The sequence below is a fragment of the Anomaloglossus baeobatrachus genome, chromosome 9 (assembly GCF_048569485.1).
Source record: "Anomaloglossus baeobatrachus isolate aAnoBae1 chromosome 9, aAnoBae1.hap1, whole genome shotgun sequence".
NCBI classification, from domain to species: domain Eukaryota; kingdom Metazoa; phylum Chordata; class Amphibia; order Anura; family Aromobatidae; genus Anomaloglossus; species Anomaloglossus baeobatrachus.
In genome coordinates this window covers 21817472-21842074 of record NC_134361.1, presented here as the reverse complement: position 1 = coordinate 21842074, position 24603 = coordinate 21817472, and the positions used below count along the sequence as shown (strand labels likewise).

Sequence of the window (24603 nt, the reverse complement as noted above, 5' to 3'; positions counted from 1 at the left end):
TAGGATCTGCGCGAATATAGTACCATTAAAAACATCAGCTCGAGACGCAAAATATAATCTGTCACTGAGCCATAGATCACGAAAAGTGAGAACGTTATGGGTAGTGGAAAATGGCGCAAAACGTACGCCACTTTTTTTGGACAAGCTTGTGATTTTTTTTAAGCCCTAAGATGTAAGTAAACCTATTCATGTTTGCTGTCTATGAACTCGCACCGACTGGAGGTATCACACCCACACATCAGATTTACCATATAGTGAATACGGTGAATAAAATATCCTAAAAACAACTGTGCAATCACACTTTTTTTTTGCAATTTTTCAGCACTTGGAATTTTTTTTGCCATTTTCCAGTACACTATATGGTAAAACTCATGATTTTATTTAAAAGTACAACTCATCCCGCAAAAAACAATCTGTAAGATTGACAGAAAAATAAGAGTTATGGCTCTCAGAAGAGAGGCAGCAAAAAAACACACAAAAAAATAAAAATCGTCTGTGAGAGGGTTAAAACAAAGTCTAATGTCTTCCTTTCAATTCTTGCGACCAAGCGTCTGCGGCATTTTACTTTTATTTTTGACATTGGCATATTTTTACCTCAGAGTCACCCACAGTTCACCTCAGGAACCGCAGTGCCTCTCTCTGTGTCTACACTGACCATACACTACACATAAAACCCCTCCTAACCCCTCTCTGCACTGAAACACGTCGCTCTGTGAGGCACAACACAAAATACTGAGGTAATTTTCTTTGTACTTCCCGCCTAAACAAAACTACCGCCGAGCTCAGAATGCTCAACAATCATTGGCTCCTGTAAGTCATGTGATCTCGCCCTCCACTGGGGCTTTTGGAAGTCGTAGTCCGCGTGAGGCGATTTCATAACAACGTCTATGGTGAAAGAACTACTTTTCCCAGAGATCCTAGCGGCGGCAGTGTCGTCACAAGCCGGAGAGCCAACCGGGAGGCCGCTGAGTCACGTGACGGTGTGATTTGCGGCTGCAGCAAGGTATGGTCTGATTTCTGGTATTATTGTGTATTTATGTGCCGTGTGCGGGTCATGTGACACCTGCGCTGGTCGCCGCTCATGCGTGCAGGACGCCGGGGGCGCCTCAGTCACGGATCGCTGTGTGACCGCACGGCGGCTCCGGGGACAGCGCCGCACTGTGTGCACGGCACATCCCGGGACCGCACGCTTTACACTGCTTTATGTAAACTTTTTATTTCTAACATTCAAAACTTAATGTTCTCCTCAGCTGCAGTGCTGGGACTTGTAGTTCTGCGGACACAGCTTGTTTGATGTGCGTTTATTGACACCAGTTTAGGGCACGTGTGACATTTTGATTGCTTTTCAGTCTGTGTTTGGAGGGGGGCGAGCGACAACCTGCAACTGTGGGCTTTTCTTTTTTTACAAACAAATAATTTTATATTTTTGTAAATTGGACGCAACAAAACTGAAGGTTTATTATCTATATTTATAGAGAAAGGCGGCTGTTCTCTTATAAACCCAACCTGAGCCTGGGCTTCCCTGGAGGACCAAAATAGCGGGGATGGGGGGGGAGGGGGTCTCCCGTACACAAAAGCAGCCCATCTGATCAATTAAATATTAAATAATTGAGCCCGTACAGTAAAGAAGAAAAAAATCCAAATGCCACAATCACTTTTTCTGTTTCCCTTAAAAATGCAATAAATGTTGTATTTTGCCGTAAAATTATCCCAATAAAAACTACAAAACAAAGGAAAATTGTACCATGTACAGTGCCTTGTGGAAGTATTCATCCTCCTTTTGGCTTTTTTTGTTACATTACAACCTGTGTTTAAATATTTTTATAATCCTATTTGTGTATGGGAAGTGAAGTAGGAAAAATTAGTCAAAAGTTAAATGTGTGGGATAAAATAAAATTGTCATGTGCATATGTATTCACCCCTTTTTCTATATTGTCCATAACATTTTTTGGTTCAAGCGATTACCTTCATAAGTCACATTCTTTAGTGAAAGGAAGTCAACTTGTGTGCAATCTGTGTCCCGGGGTCTGTCAGTATATACGCACCTTTTCTGAAAGACCACAGAGGCTACAACACTATTAATCAAGAGGTACCACTAACCAAACAACACCATGAAGACCAAGGAAATCTCTACACAACACAATGAAGACCAAGGAGCTCTCCAAACAACACCATTAAGACCATGGAGATCTCCAAACAACACCATTAAGACCATGGAAATCTCCAAACAACACCATGAAGACCAATGAGATCTCCAAACAGCACCATGAAGACCAAGAAGATCCCCAAACAGCACCATGAAGACCAAGGAGATCTCTAAACAACACCATGAAGACCAAGGAGATCTCCAATCAAGTTAGAGACAACGTGGTGAGAAGTACAAGTCAGGGATGGGTTCTAAAAAAAATATTCCAATCTTTGATCATCAAATGGAAAGAACATGGTACCACAACAAACCTGCCAAGAGCAGGCCGCCCACCAACACTTTCAGCCTGGGTAAAGAGGGCATTAATCAGAGAGGCAGCACAGAGACCAAAGGTAATCCTGAAGGAGCTGCAGAGTTCCAAAGCAGACTGGAGATCTGTCCTTGATACCACAATAAGCCGTACAATCCATAGTGCTGCCCTTTATGGAACAGTGGCCAGAAAAAAGCCTTTACGTACAGCCAATTTTGCCAAATGACATGTGGGAGACTACCCAAATGTATGGAGGAAGGTGCTGTGGTCAGATAAGACCAAGCTTTGAACTTTTTGACCACCAAGTTAAAAAGGTAACTGCTTTGTTTGGCGCCAAACCAACACAAGTCATCACCCCAAGTTCACCATCCCCACAGTGAAACATAGTGGTGGCGGCGGCATCATGCTGTGAAGATATTTTTCGGCAGCAGGGACAGGGAAAATGGTTTGAGTCGAGGGGTTATGTGGGTGCTGTTATTACCTTTCCTCTGGGATTTCAGTCCAGTCCCTGTAAATACTGACACTGCCTTCTTCTGTTTTCAGGGAATCTGGGTCTCGCCGGGGTCGGTGCTGAGTGATGGTGAGCACTTCTGTTCCTTCTTTATAGCCTCCTATTCTGTAGTTCGGCCAAGAAGGCGCATCATCATTATTATCAGTCCTGGAGACATCTACCTCCTGTTCATACCTGCGTTGTATTTTTAGTTTATTTCCTCAAAAAGCCAAAGCCAACAGATAAGCCTGGTATATCCTGGTCATGCGTCTCCATCATGGAAAAGTATCTGGTAATTAACCCCTTATGATGTGCTAACTGTTGCTATCTTCTCTCATAGGATGTAGGGGTTAACGATTTTGAGGATATCGCCGTCTATTTTTCTGAAGAGGAATGGGGCAGCCTGGGCGAGGAGCAGAAGAGGCTCTACAAGGAAGTGATGATGGAGAACTACACGGACGTCTGCTCTCTAGGTGACGAAGCCACGATAAAGGGGATATCCATATTCAGAAAACACCTATCCTCCAGCTCTCCGGGTCCGGCCCTGAGTCTCCACCGCTGCTCCCGATGTCTGTTATTGTCAACAGCGCTGCAGACAATCACTGTCTCATGTCGTCTATGTCCTCACTCATCCGACTTCTCATCATTTCAGGGAATTTCTATTTGAAACCAGAATTAATATCCAGGATTGAACGAGGGAAGAAGCCGTGTGTGAAGGATGGGCCCCTGAACGACGGAGAGACCCCCATCAGTAAGTGCAAAGAGAGGTTTTGAGTTTTGGGGTTTTTAGGCCCCTGTTCCCCGGAGTAGCCCAGTATACACCAGCAATCAGTATTAGGACCTTTATTATTGCTCCTGCCCTGTTGAGCACAGCCGTTTCTTTACCAGTAAATACCAGTACAGGAGAATTGTAGTATATTCCATGCATCAAATCATGGTGTGACTGACCTACACGGGGAGACCCAGTCAGCGACATCCTGAATAAATCGCTAATGGACAATTAAAGGGGTATAAAAACAATACAGGGGGGTTATAAAATCATAAAAGAAGCGGCTGTAACCCCCATCCACTGGGACAAGCAGCGATGACCTCTCATTCTGTGGTCTCCTGGATGACGTCCCGATCTATGGACCTGAGCATTGCAGCCACCATAGGCTTCACCTTGGGAAATCTTGGCTTGCAGTCCCAGCGGAGGCAACCAGAACAGCCTGTACTGGGAAAATAAAAAATGGAAGCCAAACGTCCCTTTCAATTTTCCAGTGTGATGGTAGACAGGATTGAGACCCTGTATTACTCCACCCATATCTTGTCCACCGCCATTAACTTGGAGCGGCAGCAGCTATAGGCATAGAAGTGGTGTCTAGGTATAGTAAAGTAGCCATGCGCTACGCAATGAAACCACCTATAGCGCCACCTGGTGGAAAACAACAGAGTTAGCATTTTTATTTAAAAAACAGAACGAGATAGAGAAAAAAAGTGAATGACAAAGTTGTAGGGCATCATCAATTCAATACGAATCGACACCTTGTATACAGAAATGATATGATTAGGACGTGTAAAACTCACAAGGCTGCGGACGTGAAGCGATACCTCATGGAGACCTTCCTACAAGTCATTGGGTATGGTGGCTGTGTGGAGTGGCCTCCGCTCACCTGACCTGACCCCATTGGACTTCTTTCTGTGAGGTCACATCAAACAGCAGGTGTATGCGACCCCTCCACCAACATTGCAGGACCTACGACCACGTATCACAGATGCTTGTGCAAACGTGTCACCTGCCATATTGCACAGCGTACAGCAAGATACAGTATGCTGTGCAGAGCCCAGATGTGCATTGCAGCTTACGGGGGACACTAATGAGCGCCATATGCGTGACCAGCATTCAAAGTTTTGGGGGGGTCATGGGTTTCATATCATAGCATTTCTGTATGCAAGGTGTCGATTCCTATTGAATTGATGATTCCCTACAACTTTGTAATTCACTTTTCTTTGTCGCTCCTAATTGGGAGACCCAGACAATTGGGTGTATAGCTACTGCCTCCGGAGGCCACACAAAGTACTACACTTAAAAGTGTAAGGCCCCTCCCCTTCTGGCTATACACCCTCCCGTGGGATCACGGGCTCCTCAGTTTTATGCTTTGTGCAAAGGAGGCCAGACATCCACGCATAGCTCCACTGTTTAGTCAGCAGCAGCTGCTGACTATGTCGGATGGAAGAAAAGAGGGCCCATACGAGGGCCCCCAGCATGCTCCCTTCTCACCCCACTTTCTGTCGGCGGTGTTTTTTAAGGTTGAGGTACCCATTGCGGGTACGGAGGCTGGAGCCCACATGCTGATTCCTTCCCCATCCCCATTAGGGCTCTGGGTGAAGTGGGACTTTACCGGTCTCCGGGCACTGAGGCCGTGCTCCATCCACAGCCCCTGGAGGATCTGCTGGATACGGAGCGGAGTTTCCTCAGGGACAGGACCCTGCTCCATCAAGGTACTCCGTGTCCCCGTGCTTATCGCACGCACACTGCAGCATTGCTGGGTGTGTTAGTGCGCCGGGGTAAACAGCGCTGCTGCGCTTGTGCCGTTACTCACTACAGCTCTGCTGAGTGAGATGACTTAGTACGATCGGCTGATCCGGCCGCGGGGGTCAGTTTTTACTGCGTCGCGGTTGGGATTTGTGGTGCGCCGGGGACTTCCGCGCTGGCCGTGCATATATGACGGCCGCGCTAGATTACTACAGTCCCCGGCTTTTGCGGCCTAGTTCGTATCGTTCCCGCCCCCAGACCTGCCAGTCAGGAGGAGGGCGGGACGCTGTACAGACCAGCAGCGCTAAGAGCTGGAGTCTGTTTTACATACTCCAGCCCTCACACTAGGCACAGTGGGACGCAGTTTCCCGCACTTTTGTTTGTGACGCCCACGGTCCGCCCCTCTTCACAGGACGCCGGCAGCCATTCCTGCCTGCACGCTGAGCTGCAGAGGGGAGACGGGGAGACTCAGACAAGGGATTCTACGACCTCACACCCGCTTTTCAGAGGGCGGTAAGCAGCCCTCAAGGGCTCTCCCCCACTTGTGCCATAGTGTACTTTGTATTTTGTGCTGGCAATACTTTGCACTGTACAGTCGCTGGTGATTTTCTGCTATATACCCTCCTTAGATTTCTCAAGGAGACAACAGCATGTCGTCCGCAAAAAGCAAAAGTGCCAAGGCACGGACTTTATATGCTGCTTGTACCGCATGTGGGGCTACTCTACCGGCAGGTTCCACTGACCCCCATTGTGTGCAGTGCTCGGCCCCTGTGGCAATTGCTCAGCCGGGGCCGCTGCTAGAGGTGACCCAGGGAGAACCACCTGTGAATGCTGTCCAGGTGACAGGGACGGAGTTTGCAGCTTTTGCTGACAGATTGTCTATGACTATGTCTAAAATTCTTGAAACATTGCAGTCTAGACCAGTAACTCAGACCATGGGCACTGTTGATTCATTGCCACCTTGTCCCCCTCAGCTGGACCACTTCCTAGCTCCGGGGGTGTCACATGCACCCCAGGGTGACGGCTCTGACTCGGACGACAGTCCCAGACAACCTAAGCGGGCTCGCTATGAGCGACCCTCAACTTCATCACACTGGTCAGGGTCCCAGCGGGACGACTCTCTGTGTGATGAGGCGGATGTAACTGATCAGGAGTCTGATGCTGGGGCCGCTCTCAATCTAGATACCCCGGATGGTGACGCCATAGTGAATGATCTTATAGCGTCCATCAATAAGATGTTAGATATTTCTCCACCAGCTCCTCTTGCGGAGGAGGCAGCTTCACAGCAGGAGAAATTCCATTTCAGGTATCCCAAGCGTAAATTAAGCACTTTTCTGGACCACTCTGACTTTAGAGACGCAATCCAGAAACACCACGCTTATCCAGATAAGCGTTTTTCCAAACGGCTTAAAGATACACGCTATCCTTTTCCCCCTGACGTGGTCAAGGGCTGGACACAGTGTCCCAAGGTGGACCCTCCAATCTCCAGGCTTGCAGCCAGATCTCTAGTTGCAGTGGAAGATGGGGCGGCACTTAAAGATGCCACTGACAGACAGATGGAGCTCTGGTTAAAATCCATCTATGAAGCGATTGGAGCGTCGTTGGCGCCAGCATTCACAGCCGTATGGGCACTCCAAGCTATTTCAGCTGGCCTTATACAGGTCGACACGGTCACACGTACATCTGCTCCGCAGGTGGCACCCTTGACCTCTCAAATGTCTGCATTCGCGTCTTACGCGATTAATGCTGTCCTAGACTCTACGAGCCGTACGGCGGTGGCGTCAGCCAACTCTGTGGTTTTACGCAGAGCCCTGTGGTTGAGAGAATGGAAGGCAGATTCTTCTTCCAAGAAGTGCTTAACCAGTTTGCCTTTTTCTCGTGACCGATTGTTTGGTGAGCGTTTGGATGAAATCATTAAACACTCCAAGGGTAAGGATTCATCCTTACCTCAGCCCAGACAAAACAAACCCCAACAGAGGAGGGGACAGTCTGGTTTTCGGTCCTTTCGAGGCTCAGGCAGGTCCCAATTCTACTCGTCCAAAAGGACTCAAAAGGATCAGAGGGGCTCAGATTCTTGGCGGACTCAATCACGCCCAAAAAAGCCAGCCGGAAGAACCGTTACCAAGACGGCTTCCTCATGACTCTCAGCCTCCTCTCTCCGCATCCTTGGTCGGTGGCAGGCTCTCCCGCTTTGGCGACATTTGGCTGTCACAGGTCAAAGACCGTTGGGTGAGAGACATTCTGTCTCACGGGTACAGGATAGAGTTCAGCTCTCGTCCTCCAACTCGCTTCTTCAGAACTTCCCCACCGCCCGACCGAGCCGATGCTCTGCTACAAGCGGTGTCCGCTCTAAAGGCGGAAGGAGTGGTGACTTCTGTTCCTCTTCAGGAACAAGGTCACGGTGTTTACTCCAATTTGTTTGTGGTGCCAAAGAAAGACGGGTCGTTCCGTCCCGTCCTGGATCTAAAGCTGCTCAACAAACACGTAAAAACCAGGAGGTTCCGGATGGAATCTGTCCGCTCCGTTATCGCCTCAATGTCTCAAGGAGATTTCCTAGCATCAATAGACATCAAGGATGCTTATCTCCACGTGCCAATTGCGCCAGAGCATCAGCGTTTTCTACGCTTCGTTATAGGAAGCGAACACCTGCAGTTCGTAGCTCTACCTTTCGGGCTGGCGACAGCCCCTCGGGTCTTCACCAAGGTCATGGCAGCAGTAGTAGCAGTCCTGCACTCGCAAGGTCACTCCGTGATCCCGTATTTGGACGATCTACTTATCAAGGCACCCTCTCAAGAGGCATGCCAACACAGCCTGAACGTGGCACTGAAGACTCTCCAGAGTTTCGGGTGGATTATCAACTTTTCAAAGTCAAATCTAACCCCGACCCAATCACTAACATATCTTGGCATGGAGTTTCATACTCTCTCAGCGATAGTGAAACTTCCACTGGACAAACAGTGCTCGCTACAGATAGGGGTGCAATCTCTCCTTCAGGGCCAGTCGCACCCCTTGAGGCGCCTCATGCACTTCCTAGGGAAGATGGTAGCAGCAATGGAAGCAGTTCCTTTTGCGCAGTTTCATCTGCGTCCACTACAATGGGACATTCTCCGCCAATGGGACGGGAAGTCGACGTCCCTCGACAGGGAGGTCTCCCTCTCTCAGGCAGCCAAGGAATCTCTCCGGTGGTGGCTTCTTCCCACCTCATTGTCAAAAGGAAAGTCGTTCCTACCCCCATCCTGGGCGGTGGTCACGACAGATGCGAGTCTATCAGGGTGGGGAGCAGTGTTTCTCCACCACAGGGCTCAAGGTACGTGGACTCGGAAAGAGTCCACCCTTCAGATCAATGTTCTGGAGATCAGAGCAGTCTATCTTGCCCTACAAGCCTTCCAACAGTGGCTGGAAGGCAAGCAGATCCGAATTCAGTCGGACAACTCCACAGCGGTGGCATACATCAACCACCAAGGGGGAACACGCAGTCGGCAAGCCTTCCAGGAAGTCCGGCGGATTCTGACGTGGGTGGAAGACACGGCATCCACCATATCCGCAGTTCACATCCCAGGCGTAGAAAACTGGGAAGCAGACTTTCTCAGTCGCCAGGGCATGGACGCAGGGGAATGGTCTCTTCACCCGGACGTGTTTCAGGAGATCTGTCGCCGCTGGGGGATGCCGGACGTCGACCTGATGGCGTCACGGCACAACAACAAGGTCCCGGTTTTCATGGCACGGTCTCACGATCACCGAGCTCTGGCGGCAGACGCCTTAGTTCAAGATTGGTCGCAGTTCCGGCTACCGTATGTGTTCCCACCTCTGGCATTGTTGCCCAGAGTGCTCCGCAAAATCAGGTCCGACTGCCGCCGCGCCATTCTCGTCGCTCCAGACTGGCCAAGGAGGTCGTGGTACCCGGATCTGTGGCACCTCACGGTAGGCCATCCGTGGGCACTACCAGACCGTCCAGACTTGCTGTCTCAAGGGCCGTTTTTCCATCTGAATTCTGCGGCCCTGAACCTGACTGTGTGGCCATTGAGTCCTGGATCCTAGCGGCCTCAGGTTTATCTCATGAAGTGGTTGCCACCATGAGACAGGCTAGGAAGCCATCCTCCGCCAAGATCTACCACAGGACGTGGAGGATATTCCTATCTTGGTGCTCTGCTCAGGGAGTTTCTCCCTGGCCTTTTGCATTGCCTACTTTTCTTTCCTTCCTGCAGTCTGGGTTGGAAAAAGGTTTGTCGCTTGGCTCCCTTAAGGGTCAAGTCTCCGCGCTATCCGTATTTTTTCAGAAACGCCTGGCGCGACTTCCTCAGGTACGCACGTTCCTGCAAGGGGTTTGTCATATCGTCCCCCCTTACAAGCGGCCGTTGGAGCCCTGGGACCTGAACAAGGTTCTAATTGCTCTCCAAAAGCCGCCTTTCGAGCCTATGAAGGAGGTTTCCCTTTCTCGTCTTTCACAGAAAGTGGCCTTTCTAGTGGCGGTCACGTCTCTTCGGAGAGTGTCCGAGCTGGCGGCGTTATCATGCAGATCTCCATTCCTGGTGTTTCACCAGGACAAGGTAGTTCTGCGTCCAATTCCAGAGTTTCTTCCCAAGGTGGTATCTTCCTTTCATCTCAATCAGGATATCACTTTACCATCTTTGTGTCCGCATCCAGTTCACCAATTTGAAAAGGGTTTGCATCTGTTGGACCTGGTGAGAGCACTCAGGATCTACATTTCCCGCACGGCGCCTCTGCGCCGCTCGGATGCACTCTTTGTCCTTGTCGCTGGTCAGCGTAAAGGGTCGCAAGCTTCCAAATCCACCCTTGCGCGTTGGATCAAGGAACCAATTCTTCACACCTACCGTTCTGCTGGGCTTCCGATTCCATCAGGACTGAAGGCCCATTCTACCAGAGCCGTGGGTGCGTCCTGGACATTACGGCACCAGGCTACGGCTCAGCAGGTGTGCCAGGCGGCTACCTGGTCGAGTCTGCACACTTTTACCAAGCATTATCAGGTGCATACCTACGCTTCGGCGGATGCCGGCCTAGGTAGACAAGTCCTTCAGGCGGCGGTGGCTCACCTGTAGGAAAGGGCTGTTTGACGGCCCTATCACGAGGTATTCTTTTACCCACCCAGGGACTGCTTTTGGACGTCCCAATTGTCTGGGTCTCCCAATTAGGAGCGACAAAGAAGAAGGGAATTTTGTTTACTTACCGTAAATTCCTTTTCTTCTAGCTCCAATTGGGAGACCCAGCACCCGCCCTGTTTTCTTAGGAAGTTTGTTTTTTTCGGGTGCACATGTTGTTCATGTTGAACAGTTCAGTTCTCCGAGGTTGTTTCTCGGGTTGAATTTGTATTTAAAACAGTTATTGGCTTTCCTCCTTCTTGCTTTTGCACTAAAACTGAGGAGCCCGTGATCCCACGGGGGGGTGTATAGCCAGAAGGGGAGGGGCCTTACACTTTTAAGTGTAGTACTTTGTGTGGCCTCCGGAGGCAGTAGCTATACACCCAATTGTCTGGGTCTCCCAATTGGAGCTAGAAGAAAAGGAATTTACGGTAAGTAAACAAAATTCCCTTCTTTTTCTCTATCTTGTTCCGTTTTGAAGATAAAAATGCTAACTCCGTTGTTTTCCACCAGGTGGCACTATAGGTGGTTTCATTGCGTAGCGCATGTATACTTTACTATACCTAGACACCACTTCTATGCCTATAGCTGCCTCCGTTCTCAAGTTAATAGTGATGGACAGGATATGGGTGGACACACTGTATAGGATTCCAGTATTTTTTTGTTGCATTTTTCTAAACATGGACCACATTAATCATTTACATTTTTGGGGGTTTTTTTTTAAGTCACTTGCTTCAAGTTTTTCAAAATGGCGACTGTGAGTCATTAGATCTGCACAAAGTCCAAACTTGTTTAATTTTTTTTTTTTTCTTTACCTAGTTTTTCCACTTTTTAGTGGAAAAAGTCATACATTTCACAAAAAAAAAGTGCCAAAATATCTGGCGTATATAGAATCACTCCAGGGCAAAACCGGAGTGGAGCTGTGACAATTTTGAGACTTTTTTTTAAAAAGTCACATTTCATGAATTAGTCCTAAGCATTTCGAAAAGCCGCATTGCCGTAAAAATCAGGAAACTAACAAAACCGCAAAAGACAAAATGAGAAAAAAGGTGCAAATCGTAGGATGAGAATTCTTTAATTCAGAGGTATCCATGCAAAAAAATGCAAGAAATAGTATGATGAATCGGCCCTGTGGGTTCAGAATGAGTCCGCAGATTAGTGAGGAATATTTCGGCTCCCGTTTCTTACAGGTGATTAATGTCGCTCTTTTTACCCCCAGATTACGTCATTATAAAGCCGGACATCCTCTCACAGCTCCCGGAGGTGTCGGCCGATGAGGATGAGTCCGGTCAGTGTCCCTGATACCGTGAATAAAATATTATTATGAGGAGGTGAAATCTGGTGGAACGGATGATACACTGTGCACTGATCGGACATGTCTGCTCATTTACATGTACACTCAGGGCAAACCCGACACCACATGTCCAATACTTGTCCTGATGTGACCACCCGGTGTCGGCCCCCCATTCTGCTATTATGTCATTCATGCATGTGTCTTCTAGAGCTTCTCTGATTGTGAGTTTTCTGGACTTCACATCAATCATCTCTGTAAAAGAGGCTGCAGCAGATTTTCCACTAGCCTGAAATGGCTGATAACAGGAAATAATAGCTTGCCTCGCTGCAAAAAGGAGTTATCCTCCTTATTCTTAACCCAATCTCATTTTTAGGAAAAGTATTTGTAAAAATTCTTGCACCATTTTCTTTTTTACCATATTCCTGACACAGCCCGTAGTTTGTCTAATCTTCTTAAATGGTAAAATTGCAAAAAGAGAAACTTTCCAATTCACTTCTTAATAAAAATCCCCTTCTCAGGAAAGGGGGGTAGAAAAATTGTATAGTGTGTGTTGCTCTGTATTCTGTATTCAGCCATCTCTGCAGTTTATCAGCAGTGGTTGGTCTATTAGACAAGACGCAGCGCTTACAAGATCCTTTCTGTAGAGTTTGAGAGCGCTGATCTGAAGGTGACCAGATCTATGAATTCGGCCAGTTCAATGTCAGTGCCGAAAGGTAACATTTTCTATGCTAGCAGCGCAAGAGAGCGCACGGTTCAGGCCACCGGAGCACCCAAATTACCGGTCCGAACTGACAGTGATCCAGTGGGCCCCAAAAGTCCATTAATAAACACCCCCATTATGGTTAATGTCCCGGCGCCTCCTTGCACTTGATCTGGGCGTTCGGTGATGTCTTGCTTTGTATATTTGCAGACTGGATCTACCTGGAAATTGATTCTGACTCAGAACAGGAAAGCGATGGCTCCGATATAGAAGACGACGACCTCTCAGGTCAGTGGTGGGGAACGCGGCGGACACATTGGGGCTGATTTACCAAAATTCTTGTGGCCGTAAAAACCTAGATGAAATCATCCTAATCCGCCGGTGTGTTGTGCCGGATGATAAGGGTCATATCTTTACACTTTTCTCAGAAATTTACTCCACCAGTTAGCTTATTACTCAAGATGCCAGGTTGTGGCACAGATTTGGCACACAGGATCACACTGGGGCCGGGGCGCCGTGTCTAAACACATGATAAATGAGTAAGGGAAATTATCCAGAATCCCGGTACATGAGTACCTCTCCCTCATTGTGTCACATAGTCCTGATCTTCTGGGATCGGTGATTATTTGGGGTAATATCCGGTGTATTCCTCTCTGTACAGATTGCGCCTATTTGGGCCCCGAGGTGCTGTCATTGCCGGAGCCGCACATACAGGAAGACGTCAGGGAGGCCGCGGTGTGCGAGGAAGAAATCGAGTTAGGTAAGAACGAAACAGAAACCGGCACAGATAACACCCGGTCGTATTATAGGAGTGAATATACCCGATGTAATGAACAGAAACCAAAGAAAAATTGCGATCAAAGCCCAATTTATGAAGGTGAAAAAACTTTTTTGGACAGGTAAATAGGTGACATGTGGCACAAAACAACAAGGTAGGTGCATATTCCAAGGAAAACCCAAGGCAGAATAACAGAATATTACATGCTGAATATCATTGTACAACCAATGGATAGCAATAAATCAATACATAGTAAACAATTATAACCACCATATAGATGTCATGATAGTTGGTGTACAATGTAACGTGTTGGTAATCACTGTACATAACAGCAGGGCATATATAATATGCATAATCATTATCCTGCAATGTAAAAGTCTAGCACAGAGTTGCAATAAACCACGTTATGCGACTAAACTGGGCAGGAATTATACAGAACATTGGTGGTAATGAATGAAATTAATGACCCATACTGTACATACAATGTATAATGTAACAGAGGACACCAGTCAGTGTAATGAATTGCCCCTGAAGGGCTAGACACCAAGGTTTAAATGTAAATAATGTAAAGCCAAATAACAAACCTGGGAGACTGGGTCAGAGAAGCCACGTGGAATAGCGTCCACCCCGACGCCCGTTTCGGCTAGGAGCCTTCGTCCCTGACGATTTCCATGAATTCCATGCCTCAAATCTTACAGATAGTCTGGCTTCACCAGGAATCTCATTCGTATTGCTTTAAGTAAAACCACCTGCCATTGCGCTGAATTATAAAGGGCAAGCAAGGGGTTAAAAAATATATATTTTACAAGTAGATTGTAAGTGATCATACAATGCGCGGCAGATTATTGATGAGCGCAGATTAATCTCCTCAGCCCTGTGTGGTTTGTACAGATTGTATATATGTGGACTCTGATGATGATGATGAAAGTGCGGAGCGAGAGAAGGAAGCGAGAGAAGACGATCTGGAGGAGGAGGAAGAAGAAGAAGAGGAAGATGAAGACGATGATTATGATGAAGATGAAGATGATGAAGATGAAGATGATGAAGATGGATCGTCTGGTAAGTACGCAAGGATTGATGGAAGTGTCTGGAAGAACAGAAAAGTTTCTGTTACCTTAACCCTAATCAGGAGAAATCTGGGAAATTTTATATTGATTAAAGGGGTCTTCCATTTTGAGAAAACCCGTCCCCAGGCTCAAGTATGTGTTATAAAATAATCCCTGTTTCTTTTTCGCTCCTAATTGGGAGACCCAGACAGTGGGTGTATAGCTACTGCCCTCTGGAGGCCGCACAAAGAACTACACTTAAAAGTGTAAGGCCCCTCCCCTTCTGGCTATACACCCTCCCGTAGGAGTACAGATTCCTCAGTTTTAGCTTTGTGCGCAAGGTCAGACACGCACGCATAGCTCCATTGTTTTTAGTCAGCAGCAGCTGCTGACTATGTCGGATGGAAGAAAAGAGGGCCCATACAGGGCTCCCAGCATGCTCCCTTCTCACCCCACTGTATGTCGGAGGTGTTTGTAAGGTTGAGGTGCCCATTGCGGGTACGGCGGCAGGAGCCCACATGCTGATTCCTTCCCCATCCCTTTTTACAGGGCTCTGGGTGAAGTGGGATTTACTGGTCTCCAGGCACTGAGACCGTGCTCCATCTACAGCCCCTGGAGAAGATGCTGGATGGAGCGGAGTACATCAGGGACATGGCCCTGCTTCCTCAAGGTACTCTGTGTCCCCGTGCATTTGGCGCTCACACCGCAGCATGCTGGGTGTTGTAGTGCGCCGGGGGACATCAGCGCTACGGCGCTTGTGCCATGGCCTCATTCAGCTTCGCTGAAGCAGGCACACTTATAGGAATCGGTCGCGCCGGCCGCTGGGACTGCGGCGCGGCTGGCACTTGTGGTGCGCCGGGGACTTCAGCGCGGCCCGCGCTTTTACGGCGGCCGCGCTGATAACTCGAGTCCCCGGCTTTTGCGGCCTGCTTCCGTTCGTTCCCGCCCCCGGACCTGCCAGTCAGGAGAGGGGCGGGACGCTGGCCACGTCTAGGATTTTGACGTGGGTGGAAAGCACCCGGACGTGTTTCAGCAGATCTGTTGCCGCTGGGGGACGCCGGACGTCGATCTGATGGCGTCACGGCACAACAACAAGGTCCCAGTTTTCATAGCACGGTCTCACGATCACCGAGCACTGGCGGCAGACGCCTTGGTTCAGGATTGGTCGCAATTCCGACTCCCCTATGTGTTCCCACCTCTAGCATTGTTACCCAGAGTTCTCCGGAAAATCAGGTCCGACTGCCATCGAGCCATACTCGTCGCTCCAGATTGGCCAAGAAGGTCGTGGTACCCGGATCTGTGGCATCTCACGGTAGGCCAACCGTGGGCACTACCAGACCGTCCAGATTTGCTGTCTCAAGGGCCGTTTTTCCATCTGAATTCTGCGGCCCTGAACCTGACTGTGTGGCCATTGAGTCCTGGATCCTAGCGGCCTCAGGTTTATCTCATGAGGTTGTTGCCACAATGAGACAGGCTAGAAAACCATCCTCAGCTAAGATCTATCACAGAACGTGGAAGATATTCTTAGCGTGGTGCTTGGCTCAAGGGTTTTCTCCCTGGCCATTTGCATTGCCAATTTTTCTTTCCTTCCTGCAGTCTGGGTTGGAAAAAGGTTTGTCGCTTAGCTCTCTTAAGGGTCAAGTCTCCGCGCTATCCGTATTCTTTCAGAAGCGCTTGGCACGGCTTTCTAAAGTACGCACGTTTCTCCAAGGAGTTTGTCATATCGTTCCTCCTTACAGACGGCCATTGGAACCCTGGGATCTGAACAAGGTTCTCATTGCTCTCCAGAAGCCGCCTTTCGAGCCTTTGAAAGAGGTTTCCCTTTCTCGGCTTTCACAAAAGGTAGTTTTTCTTGTGGCGGTCACGTCTCTTCGAAGAGTGTCCGAACTAGCGGCGTTATCTTGCAAATCTCCCTTCCTGGTGTTTCACCAAGACAAGGTAGTACTGCGTCCAATTCCAGAGTTTTCTCCCAAGGTGGTTTCTTCCTTTCATCTCAATCAGGATATCACTTTACCATCTTTGTGTCCGCATCCAGTTCACCAATTTGAAAAGGGTTTACATCTGTTGGACCTGGTGAGAGCACTCAGGATTTACATTTCTCGCACGGCGGCTCTACGCCGTTCTGATGCGCTCTTTGTCCTAGTCGCTGGTCAGCATAAGGGATCGCAAGCTTCCAAATCCACCCTGGCGCGGTGGATCAAGGAACCAATTCTTCACACATACCGTTCTGCTGGGCTTCCGATTCCATCTGGACTGAAGGCCCATTCTACCAGAGCCGTGGGTTCGTCCTGGGCATTGCGGCATCAGGCTACGGCTCAGCAAGTGTGCCAAGCGGCTACCTGGTCGAGTCTGCACACGTTTACCAAACACTATCAAGTGCATACCTACGCTTCGGCAGATGCCAGCCTAGGTAGACAGGTCCTTCAGGCGGCGGTGGCCCACCTGTAGGAAGAGGCTGTCTGACAGCCCGTTCATGTGGTATCTTTTTACCCACCCAGGGACTGCTTTTGGACGTCCCACTGTCTGGGTCTCCCAATTAGGAGCGAAAAAGAAGAAGGGAATTTTGTTTACTTACCGTAAATTCCTTTTCTTCTAGCTCCAATTGGGAGACCCAGCACCCGCCCTATTTGTTCTTAGGGTTTCGTTTTTTCGGGTGCCCATGTTGTTCATGTTGTTTCTTAAGTTCTCCGATCGTGTTATCGGATTGAATTTGTTTTTGAAACTGTTATTGGCTTTCCTCCTTCTTGCTTTGGTACTAAAACTGAGGAATCTGTACTCCTACGGGAGGGTGTATAGCCAGAAGGGGAGGGGCCTTACACTTTTAAGTGTAGTTCTTTGTGCGGCCTCCAGAGGGCAGTAGCTATACACCCACTGTCTGGGTCTCCCAATTGGAGCTAGAAGAAAAGGAATTTACGGTAAGTAAACAAAATTCCCTTCTTTTCTCCCCCTCCCCGGATCCAGCGCTGTATTTGTCACTGCTTCTGTTATCTGTTGTTCTCAGCAGCATTGATGTTACATTGATAGCACTGCAGCCAATCACTAAACTTGAGAAGTCAGTACAAGCCACTGATTTCACTGATTGGCTGCAGCGCTGTCTGCTTGACTTCAGCGCTGCAGATAATATCAGACAGAGACTGTACCTGGGGAGAGTAAGTAAAGCTAAGTTTGTTATTTTTACAATGAATTTCAGCTGGGGGGGGCGGAAGACCCTTTTTTTTCTCTTTTCGTAACACTTATTCACTTCAATGGAGAGGACCTGTGCACCACAAGGCTCTGCGCGCGTTCATTCTACCAATTCCGGGCCACTAATGAGCAACAATGCAGTTTATGCGAGTAGATCGTCACTGATTTATCGCCAGATGGACAGTGATGAGGACAGGACAATCTCTGATACGATATTTCTGTCCCCGCACAATATCATGGTATCTGCGGCATATCTCCTACTAACATGGTGGTATCTGCTGGCCTTGGCTGGATAAAGGATCTGCTCCCATAATGGTGACGATGATGAAGGAGCATTTTGCTCATTCGATGAGTGATTGCCGCTTGTGTACACGGCTGATCATTAAGTATGAGCACCTCTATGTTCACCTTGAGACAGTCCCATTGTTGGTTGCCATCTTTGGCACCTTCGGATGAGTTGCTGAGTGTGAACATCAGACCCCGGCTCCATAAAACTGCGCATTTTACTATATTTTTATTATCTTTTCATGATTTTTTTTTTAACGATTATCGCACTAATTTCCCAATCTTTTGCTGTACAACCTTTCTCCATTTCTGAAGATTGTTTCTGTGTGGAACCGGACACGACCCCAACAACCGATCTGCAGATCCGGACACTGGTGAAGTGTGAAGATCAGCGTGAGAAGGAGCGAGCAGCAGATGAGGGTGAGTGGCCGGCGGCCATTGTGCTCTTCATACACGGCAGACATTTAGTTGGGTTGATAAATCCTCAGTAATCTCTGTATCGCTGAAGATGGCGGCGAAGTCTTCATAATCGGAAAAATATTCGGAGAAGACAGAGAGGAACTTAGGAAAGATCTCGCCATATCCATCCCTACATACAACCTATTTATGCTTAGAAATATATGTCCAACTGGCCGGATGTTGTATAGTTGCTTTAGCGTATACATTTGCCATGTACATCACCCTACCTGGTTCCCTCCACTGAAACTGCTGCTCCAGTATTCCCGCATCCATGATGGCTGCTGCCGTGGCCAAGGGGGCACCGGTACGTCTAAACCCCCATCCACTGTGTAGAGAATGTGTGGTTCAGATTTAACCCTTGTGCCGCTCATGCCCTTGGGTTGCAGGAGGACTGGAATCCAGAAAAGTCAAAACCGACTGGAATGCTTGTCCCTGTAGAGGGCACCAGGTCGGGTCATTGTACCTATATGTGTTGCTTTTTAGTGCCAGTGTTGCTTTAAATTGCAGCTGTACATTCAACAAGCTTTGCATAAATTAATCATAGAAGCGAATATAAGAAACTTCCACTTAGGAGACACGTCTTCTCCTCTCCGATGCCTCCTGAACTCACCATCCACTCTGAAAAACTGCTGAAATCTATCTTGGACAAAACAAAATGGCCTGCCAGCTTACTGAGGGATCAGATTACAGCTACCTATTAAACCCTATGGAGGGAGGAGTGCTCCACACAACGAAAGACAGAGGCGGGGATGCAAGAAGATCTTTCTATTTTTTATTTCATTAGTGCTGCATTCACAGCTACACTGCTCAGTACTCCTGTATATTGTCCTCCATACTGCTGCTGCTGTATTTGGACACGTGCTATACATAGACAGGAGAGTAGGAGTCCTTCGCATCTGTGTGCAAAGTGTATGGTAGATATCACAGCAGCGCATCTCCACTAATGAGCTCAGAAATGACTGAAAATTAGAGATGAAGCCTGCAGAGGTGAAAATTCATGAATCAAGCAGGATACAAGTCACATAATGACCCCTTGTGTGGTCCGTCTGGGAAATGGAGGGGATGTCATAGCTGCTGTCATCTGGACGTCTTGTCCTAGCCCCACGTTGGGCGCCAACTGATTTGGGGGTGCACAATCCTTAATTGTCTGTAGCCAAAATAGGAATAAAATATATGCATGCATGCAAAATATCCAGAGTGATCAAAGAGCTTTGATCAAAAGAAAAACAAGACTGCTTTATTTCAGGAAGTCATAAACAACTTTGTAGCAAGTGAGTTTCTTGGATTCCCTCCAACAGTGCATATATCCTTTACTATTGGTTAAACTGCAGAAAGGAAAAAAAAATATATAAATATATAACGTGTGTGTGTGTGTGTATGTATGTATGTGTGTATATATATATATATATATATATATATACATATATATATATATATATATATATACAGTCAGGGCCAGAAATATTTGGACAGTGACACAAGTTTTGTTATTTTAGCTGTTTACAAAAACATGTTCAGAAATACAATTATACATATAATATGGGCTGAAAGTGCACACTCCCAGCTGCAATATGAGAGTTTTCACATCCAAATCGGAGAAAGGGTTTAGGAATCATAGCTCTGTAATGCATAGCCTCCTCTTTTTCAAGGGACCAAAAGTAATTGGACAAGGGACTCTAAGGGCTGCAATTAACTCTGAAGGCGTCTCCCTCGTTAACCTGTAATCAATGAAGTAGTTAAAAGGTCTGGGGTTGATTACAGGTGTGTGGTTTTGCATTTGGAAGCTGTTGCTATGACCAGACAACATGCGGTCTAAGGAACTCTCAATTGAGGTGAAGCAGAACATCCTGAGGCTGAAAAAAAAGAAAAAATCCATCAGAGAGATAGCAGACATGCTTGGAGTAGCAAAATCAACAGTCGGGTACATTCTGAGAAAAAATGAATTGACTGGTGAGCTTGGGAACTCAAAAAGGCCTGGGCGTCCACGGATGACAACGGTGGTGGATGATCGCCGCATACTTTCTTTGGTGAAGAAGAACCCAGTCACAACATCAACTGAAGTCCAGAACACTCTCAGGGAAGTAGGTGTATCTGTCTCTAAGTCAACTGTGAAGAGAAGACTCCATGAAAGTAAATACAAAGGGTTCACATCTAGATGCAAACCATTCATCAATTCCAAAAATAGACAGGCCAGAGTTAAATTTGCTGAAAAACACCTCATGAAGCCAGCTCAGTTCTGGAAAAGTATTCTATGGACAGATGAGACCAAGATCAACCTGTACCAGAATGATGGGAAGAAAAAAGTTTGGAGAAGAAAGGGAACGGCACATGATCCAAGGCACACCATATCCTCTGTAAAACATGGTGGAGGCAACGTGATGGCATGGGCATGCATGGCTTTCAATGGCACTGGGTCACTTGTGTTTATTGAAGACATAACAGCAGACAAGAGTAGCCGGATGAATTCTGAAGTGTACCGGGATATACTTTCAGCCCAGATTCAGCCAAATGCCGCAAAGTTGATCGGACGGCGCTTCATAGTACAGATGGACAATGACCCCAAGCATACAGCCAAAGCTACCCAGGAGTTCATGAGTGCAAAAAAGTGGAACATTCTGCAATGGCCAAGTCAATCACCAGATCTTAACCCAATTGAGCATGCATTTCACTTGCTCAAATCCAGACTTAAGACGGAAAGACCCACAAACAAGCAAGACCTGAAGGCTGCGGCTGTAAATGCCTGGCAAAGCATTAAGAAGGAGGAAACCCAGCGTTTGGTGATGTCCATGGGTTCCAGACTTAAGGCAGTGATTGCCTCCAAAGGATTCGTAACAAAATATTGAAAATAAAAATATTTTGTTTGGGTTTGGTTTATTTGTCCAATTACTTTTGACCTCCTAAAATGTGGAGTGTTTGTAAAGAAATGTGACAGTTCCTACAATTTCTATCAGATATTTTTGTTCAAACCTTCAAATTAAACGTTACAATCTGCACTTGAATTCTGTTGTAGAGGTTTCATTTCAAATCCAATGTGGTGGCATGCAGAGCCCAACTCGCCAAAATTGTGTCACTGGCCAAAGATTTCTGGACCTAACTGTATAACATAGTTTTCTAATAAGTTGAATCATCTTAAATCTCGGAAAGAACAGAAAGAAGTCTTATGATTTGTGGGTGCTGTACACAGAGCAAGCGCCATTTTGAAGAGTATTATTTTGGATATCTTCATGTCTTCTTATCCATAACACCTCGTGTACTGATATACTTATTCTGAAATAACAGGTATGCTTTACAACACTTGTAGATTATCATCACAGTTGACGTAGGCAGCTATAAGGGACACTTCCAGAACAGTTTTTCTCTTTCTGTAGAAGAACTAATGTGGAGTGTAGCTGTGATCTGATCAGCAGTCTGGCATGTTTTCACCAAGATTTTTTTTAGCTGTTTTTAAGACTGGATAATACAATCAGGCTGAAAAGAAATGGCTCATAAGTGGAGAAAGAAGCCGTTTCTTTCAGATTAAATATATTACAAAGTTATTTGTATTAACTCGTATTATGGATTCTTTTTTTGAAACAACAGCAACCATTTAATATTAGCAGCCATGTTCTTGGTATGCTGACACTGTATAGGCCTTTATGCTTGTATTTGACAAATACCCTTTTCTTCCAATTTGCAGATAAGGATCAGGTTATACCGGACAGTGATTTTCCCGTGTCGGCTCACTGTCAGCCCTGGAAGTCGAAGAAGCTCAATGGAAGTACTACCGGTAAGGGAGGAGAGGCGGCGATCGTATCCATAGCTGATATATGGAGTGCGGCTTTATATTGACGCGTTTTACTTCTTCCCTTTTTTTTTTTTAGATCGAATTATTGAAGACGCTGTGAGTCCAATAAATCACTCCATCATCGAAAATGAGGAATCTCCAGGCAACACATTGTTAAATGTATGGTACGTGAAAAGGATCGAAACCGATAAGACATCACACCAAGAAGTTGTAGTTCCGGGGTCTCCCCGTATGGCGCAGCATAAAAAAGCCAACAGTCCCGAAGGTGCTGAACATGAGCAACTCAAAGACTTAGAGTTCCTGTGCCCCATGTGTCCCGAAATGTTCACCAGCGTCTCCAAGTTCTTCGAGCATCAGAAAGTCCATGAGCCAAAGACGCCGGTCTGCCCCGAATGTGGCGCCCGCTTCAGTGATAACCTTGCCTTAGAGCGACATCTACTACTACACATAGAAGAGAAGATCCACGTGTGCCAAGTCTGCGGCCTGTGTTTTACCACCAAGGCAGATATGGAAATGCATCTGAAAACTCACAGAGGGGACAAGCAATGGCCGTGCCCCGACTGCGGCAAATTACTGTATTCAAAGTCGGGACTTGCAAGGCATAAACTATTACATATAAGAGACAGGCCCGTACCGTGTCCTCAGTGCGGAAAGTGTTTTAACAAGCAGTCAAATTTCGAGATGCACCTGCGGCTCCACGCCGGAGAAGAGTTTTATCCCTGTACTAAATGTGAAAAACTATTTAGCTCAAAGTCCACCTGCGACAGACACATAAGAGATCACACCAAGGAGAGATCCCACTGCTGCCCCCAGTGCGGAAAACGCTTTCTATACAATGGCTGCCTGATTAAGCATATGAGGGTGCACACCAGAGAAAAACCTTTTGTCTGTCAGGAATGTGGCAAACGTTTTGGTCAAAGTTCCAGTCTTAATACTCACCGGCGACTTCACGAAGATGAGAAACCGTACGTCTGTCCGGACTGCAAGAAATGCTTCACCAAGAAATTCAATTTTGACGTGCATCTAAAAATTCACGCAAAGGAGAAGCTGCTGGCCGAAATCGCCCAAATGAACAACGGAAATACCTCCAACCTAGTAGTGCCATCCGTTGTCAACAGCCAAAGCGAGGACCCTATCAAGGATCATAGCGGAAATCCTGATACGGATAAGTCTGGTGTCTGGCCACTTATAGATGGCTCACTGACAAATGGGCAACATGGAGATGTCCAACTTCACGAGAAGCCTGAAGTAGACGTCTTCCTTGAAGATGATTCACTTAACAAGAGGCTTTTGACAGATGATTCGCCTGACATGCCACGCGACGATATCCCGTTGACTGAATCTCATGTTGGAGACGTAATGATTAACGGTGGTCCCTACGAAGTACTCCCATCTACGGAAAGGACAATTGGAAGTTTCCCAATTCTCAGTAGGCCGATTAGCGATGTGTCAGTCAATGGTGAATCTATTGGAGAGGTGCCATTTAAGAAAAAGCTTCTTACAGATGTCCCTCTGAACAACTGGCCCCCAGAAGACCTCTCGTTTATTGAGAACCCGTATTTAGACATTTCCTCTAGCGATCACTCCTTTGGAGAAGGCTCCTACCTACAGACTTCTAATGATAGCCACTATCCCGACAGTGTCTCGTTTACGGAAAGTTCCATGATAGATGTCTCATTTTTCAGCAACCCAATAAATTCCGGCACTGAGGAGAAGAAGCACGTTTGCCCGGTGTGCGGGAAAGTTTTTCCATATAACGGAGGTTTGGTGAAACATTTCCGGACTCACACGGGAGAGAAGCCGTACGCCTGCCCCGAGTGCGGGAAGTGTTTTGCTCAGACTTCAACCCTCAATTGTCACAGAAAGACTCATACAGGAGAGCGGCCGTACCTCTGTCCCCAGTGCGGGAAAGGCTTCACCAGTCAGTCCCACGTCTCCCGGCATCAAGTCATTCACAACGTCAACCGGTCATTTATATGTAACGGGTGCGGGAAAGAGTTCTTTCAGAGGACCTACCTACTAAGGCATCAGAAGAGGATGACGTGTTCACAAGCACTCTGCTGATCAGTTTTTATAAATGCATATTATATTTACATGTTCGCTTATTGGAGGTTTTATACTTTTTAATGAATACTAAAGAATTTTATTTTGTTTGGATTTTTATTTTTTTTGCTGTATTTTTAGGTCTACAGCTGCTGTGCAGACCTATGTGTCTCCATGATAACCAACAACAACAAAAAATGTGTAGTCCAATCCCGCTAATGTACTAAATGTGTGTTAGGAAAAAGAAAGGGATATATGAAAGGGAATACAGCAATGACCGAAAGTGTTGGCACCCTTGAAAATGTTCTAGAAAATGAAGTATTATTGCAATTGCACATGTTGCACATGAACAGAAAAAAAGGAAAATTAGATACAATTTCACACAAAAATCCAATAAATGGTCCAGACAAAATTCTTTGCACCCCAAGCTTAATATTTGGTTGCAAACCCTTTGGAATAAATAACTGTCAATCA

At 47.0% G+C, this 24603-nt stretch overlaps 1 protein-coding gene across 1 annotated transcript; it reads left to right on the top strand.

Annotated features, from left to right (window-relative positions):
• The first annotated feature begins 943 nt into the window (after positions 1 to 943).
• Positions 944 to 24243, top strand: LOC142250918 (uncharacterized). Its single transcript, XM_075323248.1, has 11 exons — positions 944 to 1003; positions 3000 to 3036; positions 3287 to 3419; positions 3599 to 3697; positions 11777 to 11845; positions 12762 to 12839; positions 13213 to 13311; positions 14221 to 14388; positions 18159 to 18263; positions 21979 to 22068; positions 22163 to 24243. The coding sequence occupies exons 2-11, from the start codon at positions 3034 to 3036 to the stop codon at positions 24148 to 24150; spliced, it is 2832 nt and encodes a 943-aa protein (XP_075179363.1). The 5' UTR covers positions 944 to 1003; positions 3000 to 3033; the 3' UTR covers positions 24151 to 24243.
• Positions 24244 to 24603: the final 360 nt, after the last annotated feature.